This window comes from Passer domesticus, chromosome 2 (genome assembly GCF_036417665.1).
Source record: "Passer domesticus isolate bPasDom1 chromosome 2, bPasDom1.hap1, whole genome shotgun sequence".
Lineage (NCBI taxonomy): Eukaryota > Metazoa > Chordata > Aves > Passeriformes > Passeridae > Passer > Passer domesticus.
In genome coordinates, this window is record NC_087475.1 from 3,963,445 (window position 1) to 3,978,691 (window position 15,247).

A 15,247-nucleotide genomic window follows, 5' to 3' on the forward strand; every position below is an offset into this window, starting at 1 on the left:
GCTTTGTTAGACAAGACACGCCAGGTACCTCACTCTGCATGATTTAATTTCCCTGATTTTATAACAGCACCTCTGCCACAGGGAGGGGGTTGGAACAGTGCTCACTTAATGAGATCAAAATATGTAAAATTCTGCTGCAACTTGTGCAAACAAGGCCCAAATACCTCTCAGCATCTGCAGTTAACAAGATAAGTGGGTAGGCAGCGTTGTGTACTGTGCCCACAGCTGACTCCTGTACCCATCAGTGCTCCTGGGGCTGCCTCCAGCCCCACTTTAATCCCTCAGAGCACAGAAAGGTTTTTCCTGCTGACAGAATCGTGTCCAGGCAGGTTTGGAGCATCTCCAGAGAAGGAGATTCCTCAGCCTCTCTGGGCAGCCTCTTCCAATGCTTTGTCACCACCACAGGAAAAGGGGTTTTTTTTCATATTCAGATGAAACTTTGTGAGTTGCAGTTTTTGCCTTGTCCTGCTGCTGGGCACCACTGAAAAGTCTGGCCCCATCCCCTTGGCACCTGCCTTTAAGATATTTGGGTGCATTGATAAGGTCATGGACTCATGGACTCCCAGAATGGTTTGGGTCCTTAAAAATCATCCAGTTCCACCCCCTGCCATGGCAGGGACACCTTCCACTGTCCCAGGCTGCTCCAGCCCCAGTGTCCAACTTGGCCTTGGGCACTGCCAGGGATCCAGGGGCAGCCCCAGCTGCTCTGGGCACCCTGTGCCAGGGCCTGCCCACCCTCACAGGGAAGGATTTCCTCCCAAAATCCTCCCTGAGGATGCCAAAGCCGTCTCAGCACCTCAAAGAGCAGGGTGAACCCTGTCTCTGCACGGCTTTCAGCTCTCCTGCCCTCTGAGGATGGCTCAGGGCTGGCAGCCAGGGCTCTGTGGGCTCCAGCCCATCCTCACCCTCATCCCCACGGCCTCACGCTGGCAGGGCTCAGAGGTTTGGCCTCAGCCATGACCTACATGGAGCAGGCAGCTCCTCCTCATCCTCCTGGCTGGCTGAGCCCTCCCAGCTGATCCCATCCTGTGTCCTGTGCTGCTTTCCAGGGCCTGATTCCCATTAACTCTTCCCTTCACTTCCATTGCTGGCCCCTCCTCGAGCACAAGGCCAGCGCCTGGCAGAGCACCCAAGATGTACAGGTTGGCTATCAGGAAAGAGTTTTTTCCAGAAAAGGTGATAAAGTTCTGGAATGGCTGCCCGGGGAGGTGGTGCAGTGCCCATCCCTGGGGGTGTTTAACAAAGCCTGGATGTGGCACTGGGGGCCAGGGTTTAGTTGAGCTGTTGGGGCTGGGCTGGACTCCATGATCTTGAAGGTCTCTTCCAACCCAGTGATTCTGGAATTCTGTGAATTCTGTGAGCACATGGCACTGGTGCTCTCTAGCACCTCCAGCCCTTCCCACATCCCTCCTGTTGCATTAGTGGGATTAGCCTTGGAGCCATCCAGGCTTTAACTGAGGCCTGGGGCCTGTTCCAATGAGCAGTGCAGGTTGTGAAAGGCTGGGGCCACCAGAAAAGTGCAGCACAACCTCACCCTCGCTGCCTGGAGCTCTCCTGGAAGGAGCCCTCGGCACATCTGTGTGAGAAACATTCTGCAGGTGTGGGAAATTGTGGCTGCATTTCTCTTCACAGAGAAAAGCAAAGCACAACTTCTCAAGAATTTCCCTGGGAATTGCAGTAAGGAACCTCAGAGAATGAAAAAATAATTCTTATCTCATTTGCTGCTCCTGTTATGCTCATATGGAATGTGTTAGAAGATTGTTTATCTGAAGGAGTTTGTCAATTAGATTCTGGTAATGGTGTTTGGATTCATTAACCAATTAGATCCACGTGTAAGTGTCAGGACTGTCAGCTGACAGTCACAAGTTTTTCAGTAGTTAGTTAAAAGCAAATATGATATAGAATAGTATGTATCTCTTTAATATAACTGTAGTATAATAAAGTAATTAATTAACCTTCTAATATCATCGAGTTCTACACATCATTCTTCCCTGCTTTGGGGGATCTTCATAAATCCTATAGGAAGTGGATTTGTAGAAAATTCTCAAAATCTGACAGAAAGCTCACCCAGTGTGCGTCTGTATGCAAACCTTGAAATAAAAAATACTGCCTTAAAAATATGATAGAATGAGACAGACATTGTTAAAAGAGAAATTGAACTGATGTTTCAAAGAATGGCCTTATAAAAAAAGACCAGATACTTTAGAGAAATAGAACTGTGGAAGATGCATTGTATTAAGATCCACAAAGAGTAATTTTAGATTATTGGCTTTAAGGCATTTGCAGTATGGTGTGGCAAAAACTGATTGTGTATTGTAATTAGGATATAGCTTCTGATTGTGATAATGTGAATTATAACACCTGTCTTATCTCACCCTCCTAATGAAACTAAAGACAGAATAAAAGTTTTTTAAATGCCTCTCAGTTGCCCCATCTCTGAGTCAGAAAAGGGCTTAATCCAACATGCAGGGACAGGGACTGGGCACAGCTGAGGGTGTGACCCCCTGAGCCCCCAGAAGTGCCAGCAGGCACCCAGCTCTGCCCTGGCAGTGATGGGAATCAAATCACATGCTCCAGGGCTCCTGCCTGAAGGAATAAGGAAAGCAGATTGGTTTTTGGTCCCTGCCCATGGCACAATTAAGTGGAAGGTTGTGAAAGCTTTCCATGTGTGCATGGTTTTTTGCCCTGTTGGCTCATTTTGAAGAAAAAACAAAAAGGAAAGGGAAAGGAAAGCGAAAGGAAAAAGGAAAGGGGAAAATGGAAAAAGAGGGAAAGGAGGAAAATGAAAAAGGGGGAAATGGAAAAAGGGAAAAGGAAAGGGGAAAAGGGGAGGGGGGAGAGGGAAAAGGGGAGGGGGGAGAGGGGAAAGGGAAAGGAAAAAAAAGGGGAAACGAAAAAAGGAAAAGGGGAAAAGCAAAAGGGAAAGAGATAAAGGGAAATACATAAAGAGAAAGGGGAAAAGGGAAATTGGAAAAAAAAAAAGAAAGGGAACATGGAAAAAAGGAAAGGGAAAAGAAAAAAGGGAAAGGGGGAGGGGGAGGGGGAAAAGGAAAAAAGTGAATGGGAAAAAGGGAGAAGGGGAAAGGGTCAGTAGTGAGGCAGTCATGAAAAGCCCAGGGGAAGGTCAGGGTCTCCCTGGAGCTGTGCAGGTTGGAGGATGGAGCCCAGGCACTGAGATCTGCTGCAGGATCTGCATTCCATGTGTGGGACCCTCTTTGGGAGCAGGGAATCTGCAGCCTCCCCTGGGGAAAGGGCAGAGCTCTGTCCCCTTAACCCCTGAGGGAAGGACAACACCCAGGCAAGGACGTGAGCCCCGGGAAACAAGGACTTAAACCCAGGTTTAACAAAACTCCCACTGCTTCCCTCACAGCCTTCTCTGCCTCCAATGTTTTTCCAGCCCTGACTGATCTGAGCACCTTCATCTGGGGCAGGGCCTGAGATGGAGCCTGACTGAAGTGCCAAAAAATGTTCACTCAGTTATGGCTCTGACAAATGGATCCTCCTGAGCTGCTGAGTTTAATGTGCTTTTATTTTTAATTTTTTTTTTTTTTAATTTATCATCAACCTCTTCCTGTTCTGGGCCAGCAAGAGAGCAAAAGCCAAGGGGAAGGTGTCCAAATGGAATATTTTTTGATCTGGTTCAAAACAAGGGCTTGACAGGAGGGAAGTCACAGGTCACTTGGGTTGAAACTAAGTATACCACAGTTTCCAAATTTAAAAAATAAAGCCCATCCTGCCCTGCACATATCCTGCAGAGCCCTGTGCAGAGCAGAAGGCTCCAAATCCAGCTGATCACGAGTTCATCTGCTGCTGGGCACAGCATGGGTATAAAATGGGATGCAAAGGAAATGTGATAAAATATTGCCTTCAAAGAAGTTGGAAATTCAAAAAAGTTTTCCTAAAACCTCAATAGAAATGAAATATTTTTGATATTGTGACTCTTTGGAATGTTTCCACTGTGTTTCAAGATGAATTCCAAGGAGTGAAACGTGTTTTTCACAAAAGAAAAAAATGCCATTTGGTGAACATTTATTTCTTATTTATATTCTTATTTATATTTATATTCTTATTTATTTCTTATATCTTGAACTGATCTATAACATATTGCCATGTCAGCATCAGAAATAAAATTATAACTCTTTTTCCTTATTTTTTTAGGGGAAACCATGTTTGTCAGTACAGTTCTCCATCCACTTGCTCTACCACACTATTTTCTGTTCCCTCAAAGCATTTTTTGCAGTGGTTTTGTAAATTGAATAACACCCCTGACTCCACAAATACTTATTAATGTTTTTTAAATACATATACATTATAATATATATTATATATGTACTTATATATATACATACATGTATACTTATATATGTTCACATATATATACTTCTATATGTACATATATATATACATATATGTATATATATACAATTCTTATACATATAAATAAACCTTTTTTTGTGTGTGTTGGGTTTTAGATTGGGCTTTTTGATCAGGTGGATGACAGTGGGTATTGGTCAACCACATGTCCATCTTCTCCATGATTTCCTGGCTGTTTACCTCACACCTCATATCTATTCTGTGGTCAGCTTCTGACTTTTTTCCTGTGTTTCTGAGGGCTTGTCAGGTACCTGGGGCAGGGATCTGGTGGGTGAGGATCCAGGCTGGAGCAGGGGATGTGACCCTGAGAGGGGAGAGGCAGCTCCGGCTGGAATCACTGAGGCTGGGAAACACCTCCAGGATCATCCAGCCCAAACTTTGGTACCCACCTTGTCCCCAGCCCAGGGCACTCAGTGCCACCTCCAGGGGACACCTGCAGGGATGGGCACTGCCAAGCTCCCTGGGCAGCCCCTGCCAAGGCCTGAGCACCCTTTCCATGGGCAAATTCCTGCTGCTGGCCCAGCTGAGCCTGCCCTGGCCCAGCCTGAGGCCGTTCCCTCTGCTCCTGTCCCTGTTCCCTGGAGCAGAGCCCGACCCCCCCGGCTGTCCCCTCCTGGCAGGGACTTGTGCAGAGCCACAAGGGCCCCTGAGCCTCCTTTGCTCCAGCCTCAGCCCCTTCCCAGCTCCCTCAGCCCCTGCTGGGGCTCCAGCCCCTTCCCAGCTCCGTTCCCTGCCCTGGACACGCTCCAGCCCCTCCAGGTCTCTCCTGCAGGAGCAGAACTGGGCACAGCCCTCGAGGGGCCTCTCAGAGCCAGCACAGAGGGACAATCCCTGCCCTGCTCCTGCTGGACACACAATTCCTCATCCAGCCCAGCTGCCAGGGGCCTCTTGCCCACCTGGGCACCCCTGGGCTCGTGTCCAGCCCTGTCCCCAGCAACCCCAGGGCTTTTCCAGCTTTCCAGCCCCTCTGCCCAGCCTGGAGCTCCCTGGGGTTGCTGTGACCAACATTCCCTCTGAGAAGGATGTCTGGTTCTGGAGAGGTTCTCCCTCATTTCTGCACCCTGGGCTGGTGCTTGCACCCCTCACCTTGCACAGAGGGACACCCTGAGTACATTTAAGAGTCACTACATTAAATAAATGGCTGGTGGAGCAAACCCTGCTCAAACACCAAGCTGAAGAGCTCCAATCTTTGCTCCCTGCCCCCTTACAGAGTTCAGGTCTTCTTGCAGCCAGGGTGGCCACAGCTTTGTCTTTTACTTCATCCCTCGTCCACTCTGCCCCAGGAAACACAAGCTCCATGGTGTCCACCACAAGGGCAGTGTCCAGCTGAGTGTTTATAGATTTATTTCTGGGGACTTCCTTGCCAGGAGACTTTACATGAATGGCATTTCTTAAACATAAAAAATTATTGTCAAGCAAAAGAATGGGAGGAAATGGCTTCAAGTTGTGTCCAGTGAAGTTCAGATTAGATATAAGAAAAAAAGTTTTTCCCAGGAAGAGTGGTCAGGCATTGGAATGAGTTGCCCAGGGGGTGGTGGAGCTGCCAGCTCTGGAAGTGTTCAAGAGGTGTCTGAATGTGGCACTTGGGGACGTGGTTCAGGGGTGAGTTTGGTGGCTCTGAGTTGATAGCGAGACTGGATAATTTTGGAGGTCTTTTCCACTCTGAATGATTCTGTGATTCTATGAAAAGAATATTTAAAAAAAAAAATCTGCAGATAGTACAACTTGCTCTGTTTATAAGCATTTTATCTGGTCTCTATATTCCCCCTCTCAACCCCTTTTTTTTTTCAGATCACAGAATGACCCACCCAGATCAGGGTGTGCTGTTCTCACCTAGACACAGGGCTGTCACAACCCCTCCAGCTCCTCTTCAGGGTGAGTCAGGCCAGGAAAACTGCCTGCCCACAAGTTCAGAGCTCATTAATCTTTCATGCAGGGCAGTAAAACATAGATGAGCAGTAAATATACCTGTCCTTGTTTCCTTTAGCCCACTGAATTAGCTCCCTGCTTTTAGGGAGTCAGTCAGTGTTGGGCTTCTGATATTAAACCATCAACTCTTGAAGCAATTGGACACTCTTGAGTCTTTTATTGGGTTTGTGTGGCTGAGCTTTGGCAGCAGGGGCTACAGGAATAAGAAGTTCCCTTTTTGGCATCTTCTCAACACAAAGGGTGTCTCCCAGCCCCTGCACACAAAAAAAGAGGGGAAACACTTGTTTGGGTTTTTTTTTAAAATCAGGCAAAATATAAGAAGGTCACTGACCTTGACTTTTGTGGAACATTTCTTATTTAATCTAAATCCTTTAGAGGAAATGGCTTGTACAAAAAACTCATCCAACTCACAGGAAAATAAAGACTCCTGCTGGAGTCATATTTTCTGACCAAAGGCAGCTGTTGGGGTTTTGTTTTTTTCTGAAAGGAAGAAAACTGAGAATGTCACTGTGAAATGCTTCCAGGGATAGGGCATCCAAAATTTCTCTAGGAAACCTGTTCTAGTGCCTTCTACCCTAACATCCAACCTAACCCTACCCTCTGGCAGTGGGAGCCATTCCCTGGGTGCTGTCCCTGCATCCCCTGGAAATTGTCTCTCTCCAGCTTTCCTGGGGCTCCTGCAGGCCCTGCAAGGCCACCCTGAGCTCAGCCCAAAGCTTCTCCTGTGCAGGTGAACAATGCCAGCTGTGCCAGCCTTTCCTGCCAGCAGAGCTGCTCCATCCCTCTGCTCATCCTGGAGCCTCCTCTGGGCTCTCTGCAGCAGCTCCAGCTCCTCCTGGGCTGGGACAGGCCTGGGGCAGCTCTCAGGTGGGCTCTCACCTGTGGGGGCACAGGAGCACAATCCCACAGGGACACAATCCCACAGGTGATGGCCCCAAGCAAGGCAGAAGAACTTCCCGAGTTTCTGCCGCTGGCTCAGCATCTAATTTGGAAACCAAAAATACAGCCTGACAGGGCACCACCCTGCAGGAGTCTCTGACCTTCATCTGTGGCATGTCCCCAAGCCCTGCTGCCAGCCTGGACACTCTGGGCTGGGCTCTGTCCCTAACCCAGAGAAGTTCCAGCACCTCGCAGGGATTATCCCAGCACTGACGCCACAGGGATCGAGTGTCTGCCAGGATCTCTGATCCTCGACTTGGAGCAGACACGACTTCAACCCCCCTTCAGACAGCAGGCACCAAAATATCTGTGTTTTTAGCTCTTCCTCTTGGGTAAGAGGGTGATGCTGAGGTTTGGAACAGGAACAGCTGGGCAAAGATCACCACGGGTTAAAAATGCCCAGTTGAGAGCAGGAGTGCAGGATAATTTGCTAAGGACATTCAGCATGGGCAGATTTCTCTCTTTCCAGGTGTCTCTGGCACACTACAGCTCCTGCACACCCAATATTTCTGTGTGCCCTTGCTCTACGTCCCACATTCCTCCTGACACGAGCAGTACTCAGTGCACATCTGCCAAAGAGATGTTCTTGCCCCCTTCCTCTGGAATAAGTTCCTTCCCCAGATTTATGTTTTCTCTGTTCCTGAGTATGTAACAACCTTCATTAGCCACCATTTTTGGGAATTTCCAATTTGGGAATGTTGCTGCTCTACACCAACCAAGGTCCTGTAGCCTCCTCTCATAAACTGGAATTTCTACTCCCCCATCTCTTCAGTGTGGATTGAACCTTTTTGGTCAGGATTAAAACACTGCCCAGGACCTGCCCCACAGGAGGTGCCAGGGCAGTGCTTTGCAATGTGACTAGATATCCCCTTTACTTCTGAAAATAACTCCTTGGGACACCTGCTCGTCACATTCCTCTCTGCCACGGCTGCATCACATTACAGCTCCCCACAGCTTGGGGACAAACCTGTGCACACAAAAATCTGCCTCCTGGGCCACTCCTAGGAGGACAGGATCCCAGTTCCTAGCAGAAATTCTTATTAGCCCCCAAAGTAAGTGTTGCTGGGACTCCATGCCACCAAATTTTACCTGCTGTCTTGGGGATCTTCCTGGGATGCTGTTCTGTCTTCCTCCACACTGGCAATGCTCCTCAGCTCCCTGCCAGTTGTCATTTCTTTGGCACAGGCAGCTTGTGCTGGGGCTGGTGTTAAACACAGTCCCAGGACCCATCCTTGGAGTTTTCCCTACCCTGGGCATGTCCCTCCTCCTTCCCCACAGCCTCCCCCTCTCCCAGTGCTGGGATCAGGTGGGGGTGTCCTCACCACAGCACAGCTGGTGACTCCCCACCCAATTCTGGCTCTCCAAGAGCTGCTTCCTCCACCTCCTGTATCTGTCTCTGGATGAGCCATCCTGGCAACTCCCCCAAAACCAGCCCTAGGCTGGCCAGAAGCTGAATGTAATTTTCTTATAGTGATTTATCTGATTAAGGCCACACAGACACCAGTATCAAACCCATTTCAACTGGGTGCAGCATGACCCATTGTGGCAGTCATATTATCTGGAAAAATCCCTTTGCCCAGGATTCTTCTCCTGGGAAGCTGAGAAGCCTCAGAAGAAAAAGGAAAACAATTCTTATCTCATTTGCTTCTCCTGTGTTTTGCTCATTTGCAATGTGGTTGGAGATTGTTTACTAACAGATGATTGTTTAATTGGTTTCTGCTGTGAATTGTTTTGACTCATTGGCCAGTCAGGGTCAAGCTGTGTCAGGGCTCTGGAGAGAGTCACAAGTTTCATTATTATCTTTTTAGCCTTCTGTATGTATCCTTTCTGTATTCTTTAGTATAGTATAGTTTAGTATTCTTTAATATAATATAGTATAATACAATAATAAATTAGCCTTCTGAGAACATAGAGTCAGATTCATCACTCCTCCCTTCATCTGGGAACCCCACAAATACAGTAACCCATCATTAAAATCCAGCAAGACTCAAATGCTGATGGAAAAGTACTGGAGCCCAGAGAAAGCCAATGTTCCTGCTCCATCACTGACTGCTGGGAATCACTCCTGTGCAGTGCCATGAAAAACTGTCACCTCCCTGGCCAGAGGGGGGCTGGAAGAGAATGTGCCTGTTTGTTTTATTTATTTATTTGGAGCCTATTGTGGAGGTGCTTCACTTTTGTCAGGATAAGATATTAAACAAACAAAAAAATCCCCATGGCAAGGCGTAAGGGAAACACAGGCTGGGCATGAGGAAAGAAGGCAGCTCATGTGCTTGGTGCTGCCTGGAGAGCTCCAGGCAAATTTTATCAGATTAATGTGATTTTGAAGGCTTAGGCTGGCAACAGCCGGGCTCAGCCCTGCTCAGCACAGGGCTCCAGCTCACCTGCAGCCTCTGCTGGGCCCCACCAGGGCAGGGCACTGCAAATTGGAGCTGACAGGACAATGGCATCCAGCCAGGATCCCATCCTGGAGTTCAGCAGAGCAGAAGCCACCGTGCTCTGACCCCAGCCCCACAGCTCAGGATTCCACAGCCACCCTCACCCTCTCTCTGAGCTCTGATGTGCCCTGGTGTCTGTCTTGGAATCACAGAATCATTTAGGTTGTAAAAGGCCTTTAAGATCATCAAGACCAACTGTTCCCCCAGCACACCAAGGCCACCACTGGCCCATGTCCCCAAGTGCCACATCTGCATGGCTTTTAAATCCCTGCAGGGATGGAGACTCCAGCACTGTCCTGGGCAGCTCATCCCAATGCCCAACCACACTTTCTTTACATAATTTTTTCCTCATATCCTATCTAAATTTCCCTTAGTGCAACTTGAGGCCACTCCTTTCCTTTCCTTTCCTTTCCTTTCCTTTCCTTTCCTTTCCTTTCCTTTCCTTTCCTTTCCTTTCCTTTCCTTTCCTTTCCTTTCCTTTCCTTTCCTTTCCTTTCCTTTCCTTTCCTTTCCTTTCCTTTCCTTTCCTTTCCTTTCCTTTCCTTTCCTTTCCTTTCCTTTCCTTTCCTTTCCTTTCCTTTCCTTTCCTTTCCTTTCCTTTCCTTTCCTTTCCTTTCCTTTCCTTTCCTTTCCTTTCCTTTCCTTTCCTTTCCTTTCCTTTCCTTTCCTTTCCTTTCCTTTCCTTTCCTTTCTTTCCCCCTTCTCTTTTTTCTTTTCTTCCTGTCCCTTGCTACCCAGGAGCAGAGCCTGACCCCCACCAGGCCCCACTCTCCTGTCAGGGATTTGTGGAGAAGGAGAAAATCCCTTCTTTGGGATTTGGTTTCTCTTTGATTCATTTAGCTCCACTCTGGTGCTACACAGTTAATGAGGAGGGGGAAAAAAAAACACAAAAAAACAAAACAAACTTTAAAAAATAAAAAGTTCCTCTAGGTTCTTGCAGTGTTTTGTTCCTCCAGGCTTCTTTTCCTGGGGCTACATTCTCCTGAGGGATTGCACTGCTGAGGAAGGAGAGGTGCTAACAGGTTCTTCCCACACCTCTCAGCAAAATCCCAGCTAGCTGGCAGGAAGGCACTCTGTGTGACATCTTCCTCTGCACACGTAAGGAAGTGGCCTCTGCAGTCTCAGAAATATGCTCCAAACCTTTTCAGTGAAGTAGGAAACACAGATAAGTTCTGTTCTGCTTCAAAATGTCACAAAATCACAGAAACATCAAGGGTGGAGAGACCTTCATGGCCATCCACTGAGCAAAAAGGAGTGGAAGGTGAGCATATTCTCAGCCATTTCTCCTGCAGGCTGCTTAACAGGAGAGTTTGGTAAGAAAGCAGTGAAAATACCATGTGAAGGAGAAGGTTTGAGAGCTGTCAGATATCAATATGATGGGGGGGAAAAAATTATCATTTTTCAAGGGGAATGGACAACCCAGAAGCAAATTATCTTATCAAAGGAAGAAGGTGCAGTTATGCTTTCATCTTTTCATCAGTGCATTGATACTTTGATTTTATTCCCACAAATTCTCTGCAATATTTTCTCGCTTTTCTTATAAAGGTGAAAGGAAGTTACCTGGGTAGTTGTCTCAGGCTTAGCTGGGGGTGTGTTCAATTTCCATCTGTCAGAGCTGGGACAGTTCTCTGCTGTTCATGGGGCAGTTTTTCCTTTCTCTCTCCCACAGCCAATCCTCCCTCCAGGAGATCTCTGCTGTCCATGGCCACTGAGTGTCCCTGCAGGGCTGATCCAATTCCAGCATCCCATGGGGAGATGCTCCGCCCAGGGCAGGAGCCAAGCATTCCTACCTGGATACAATCTGAGCCTGGAACAGCACAGCAGCCTTTGCCCCCTGCATTCCCAGAGGAGCAGCTTTCTCCTGCCCTGCATTCCCAGAGGAAGAGCAGGCCCATCTCCAGCAGCCCTGGGGCTGCAGAGGAAAACTGCAGCCTTGTGCAGGATCCCTGCTCCAGCAGAAGCACAGCTGGCACTGCAGGAGGGCTGAGCCCCCATGGGATGGGACTGTGCCACCACCCTGACCCTCAGGGGGACAGGGCAGGTTCTGACTCTGGCAGTGTTGGTTTGTATTATTGCATTTTTAAAAATTTTTAATTTTCTTTCCTAATAAAGAACTGTTATTTCTATTCCCACATCTTTGCCTGAGAACCTTGTAATTTCAAAACTATAATAATTCAAAGGGAGGGGATTTACATTTTCCATTTCAACGGAGGCTCCTGCCTTCCTTAGCAGACACCTGTCTGTTCAAACCAAGACAGTAGTTTGTGGTCAAACATGGGCTTGGACAAGCTGGTATCAAAACTCAGCTTCTCTTAAATCTAGTTACAGAGTTATTCCTCACAAATCAAACATCCTGGAAGAGAAAGGTGCAGTGCCTCAAAGAAACTCTGGTCTCTAAAGCAGTCCCAGGTGTTCTCAGAGATTCATCCTTCATCTCTCCATAGTTCCTTCCTACTTTTATCCCTGGAGGTATTTAAAAGTGAAGATGTGACTCTTTTTAGTGGTGGGGTTGGCAGTGTTAACTTTATGGTTGGACTCAGTGATCTCAAGGGTCTTTTCACACCTAAATGATCCCAAATTCTCAGTGACAGAAAGGCATCACCACAGTTCTCCACACCTCATTTGGACTCCTGTGGCCTTGATTTGTGTCATCCATTCTCACCTCGAGTAACCAATGAGTTCCTTTCCTCTGAGCTAAATAGACAGAAACTCATTAAGATGAGTCTCAGCTGAGATTTGTTGCTCCCTCCCTGTGCTTCTTGCTTGGCAGTGATGGGAACAACAAGCATCCTTCGGGATATTTGACATCAAACCTAAAACCCACAATCTGCTTCCTGAAGGAATAACTGTCTTGAGTTCTCAGCTTCCCAGATGATACGTCAAGCATATTTCCAGCCTCCCAAAGCTGCCAAAGGATGCAGACAGACAGACTTAACTCCTTTAACACTGATATTCTGACATTAAAGAGAAGACTGTAAGCAAGTTTTATTACTTGGAAGGTGGATGAACAGATGTAGTGGTTGGAAAAGTGGCCAGAAACCCTGACTGGGGGCTGGTGCTGCCCTGGCAAAGCTCCTCAACACTTTAATTTCTCTCCAATGAATTTCACAAAGAGTTTTCTTAGGAGAAAAATCTCTCATGCAGTTTTTGGGCTCAGAAGTGCTCTCATCCATGGCCCAAGTTTCTTTCTGGACCCTCCATTCCAAACCCTTTATTAGCAACACAGTGCAGCACCTCGTATTTATTTTCCCACAAAACAAACAACTGACTAACCCCATCCACTCTGCTGCTTGCCATGGCACTCGAAATCACGTCTTTTACACTTCAGCAGCCTGTGAAACTTGAAAATCAATCATCCTAAAGTGCCAACAGCCACATCCTATGACATATATGGATCTGTAGGAAGCATAGCTTGGAGCCTTTCTAATTTTAGCTTGTTTCAGGATACGAGAAGTTTCAAGCATCAATCATCCAAGGAAAATGCTTTACATACCAAAGTGTCACCAAAAAAAAAAAAACCAACAACCAAAAAAAAAAAGAATAGCCTGCTGGTTTGTGTGTAACTGGGGTGCACTGGAAGGATTTTGTATCCATGGGTTCCTGAAGCCTGGGAAATGCCAGGTACTCTGTGTTAACCAGCTGCAGTTGCCTTCTCCCAGCAAAACAGGACTATATAAATGCAAACAAGTGTTCCTCCAAGTGCATTTAAGCCAATACCTCACAAATTCATGCCACTGGTTTTCATTCAGCTGCAGTTTAGAAAAGATTGAATTCTTTGCACTAAATTACTGCAGAAAGAATTAAGCTTATGTAAGCAGAATTAACATTATGGCTAAAACCACCGAGCAGCAGCCGGCCCCAGTTTATCCTTGGCATACTCACAGCCCCCTTTTCTCCTGGCAGGAAGGATGGCCAGCACGTGCTGATCCCAAGGAATGCCCCAAATGTCTGTGCTGGCTGTAGGATCTTTGCTATCCCGTTTGCTGTTTCCCCCCAGCCACCAGCTGAAGACCAGGGCAGTGTGTCCCTCCCCCGTGGGAGGCTCAGCATTCCTCACATTCCCTCCCAGCCTTCCCAGATTAGACCCTGTCCAGGAGATCACTGCTGTATTTCTGCCTCAACAAGAATGGGCAAAGTGTGGTGGGTTTTGTCTCAAACCCAAAGGCTGCAGCCCTGCCTGATGTCCTGAGTACTCTCAGGGGTTTTGTTCTGAGGGGAAAAGTGGAACTTGTGGTTCACCAGGCACAGGAAGGGAATGCATCAAGGCACAGCACACATTGGATTCACCACATTTCCAGAGTGATTAACAGTTCTGTGTTTACATTGACCACCATGCTCCCAAAAGTCCTTCTGCTCCAAAGCTCTGCAGCAATGACTGGCGTCCTGGTTTGGCTGCTGGTGAAATGTGGAAAATATCCCCCAGGAAGAGGAATTACTGCAGGAACATAAGAAATGCTAAAATCGGTGACTCACCTAAGCTGGTATTCAGTCTTTGAAAGTGGAAGTTGGCAAAACTGTTTAGGAATAGCAATATTTAAATCCTTTTGCTGCCAGTCCCAGCATCTGTGATTCCTTGGATTCAGGATGGACACATCCCAGGCTCGAGTATCCATTTATGACCCTCTTGTTCCTGACATTGCCCAGTCCCTACACATTGACATTGACCTTGTGACAACGAATTCCAAAATTTCCTGACGCACTGCATAAAACATTATCTCTTTTCTCTTTCAAGCCAATCTATTAATTTCATTGTGTCTGCTAATTTTCATTATGGTGTTGCAGGATTTTCTGACTCACTGTTCTGCATTCATCTTTATGATTTTTTGTAGCTTCTTTGGCTTCCTCTCCAAATTGAAAAGTCTTTCCAGCCTCCTCGTGGAGCAGCTGTTTCATCCTCTCCAGCTGCTGTTCTCTCTGTGTTTCTCACATCCCCAGGACTTTCCTGAGACCAGACTGCACAACCTGTTCAACACAGCCAGGTTTGCAGGGCTGCAAAGCCCTGCCAGTCTGCTGACAGTGCATTTCCCTGGGTCTTGGCCACTGCTGCACCTTGGGCTGATGATTTTGGAAGGACGTGGAGCTGCTGCAGAGAGCCCAGAGGAGGCTCCAGGATGAGCAGAGGGATGGAGCAGCTCTGCTGGCAGGAAAGGCTGGCACAGCTGGCATTGTTCACCTGCACAGGAGAAGCTTTGGGCTGAGCTCAGGGTGGCCTTGCAGGGCCTGCAGGAGCCCCAGGAGAGCTGGAGAGAGACAATTTCCAGGGGATGCAGGGACAGCACACAGGGAATGGCTTCAAACTGACAGAAAGTAGGTTTAGATGGGATATTGAGAAGAAATTCTTTATTGTGAGAGCCCCTGGCAGAGGTTGTTGAGAGAAGCTGTGGCTGCCCCATCCCTGGAAGGGTCCAAGGCCAGGTTGGATGGAGCTCTGAGCAACCTCAGATTGTGGAAACTGGATTATCTTTAAGGTCCCTTCCAACAAAACACAATTCCATGATTCTGTGATTCCATAGCTTTGTAGAGCCCACAGCCCTAAGGATGGGGAAAACATCTGCAGCACAGATAAA

General features: G+C 47.6%; 1 protein-coding gene and 2 long non-coding RNA genes across 5 annotated transcripts in view; 1 reads left to right on the plus strand and 2 right to left on the minus strand.

Annotated features, from left to right (window-relative positions):
- Positions 1-13,745, minus strand: part of B3GALT5 (beta-1,3-galactosyltransferase 5) — a 35,940-nt gene extending 22,195 nt beyond the window's left edge. The window contains exon 1 of one of the 3 annotated variants that reach the window (XM_064406095.1): positions 13,563-13,745. In XM_064406095.1, the coding sequence (XP_064262165.1) occupies positions 13,563-13,730 (168 nt within the window). In that variant the 5' untranslated portion in view covers positions 13,731-13,745. The remainder of the gene's footprint in view (positions 1-13,562) is intronic. The other 2 variants (XM_064406086.1, XM_064406114.1) reach the window with 2 other exon arrangements.
- LOC135291886 (uncharacterized) lies at positions 647-11,449 on the plus strand. Its single transcript, XR_010354543.1, has 3 exons — positions 647-1,142; positions 6,166-6,249; positions 11,350-11,449. It is a non-coding gene; the product is annotated as an uncharacterized LOC135291886 (long non-coding RNA).
- Positions 5,702-9,549, minus strand: LOC135291875 (uncharacterized). Its single transcript, XR_010354538.1, has 3 exons — positions 8,332-9,549; positions 6,343-6,557; positions 5,702-6,054 (listed from the first exon to the last, which is right to left on the minus strand). It is a non-coding gene; the product is annotated as an uncharacterized LOC135291875 (long non-coding RNA).
- Positions 13,746-15,247: the final 1,502 nt, after the last annotated feature.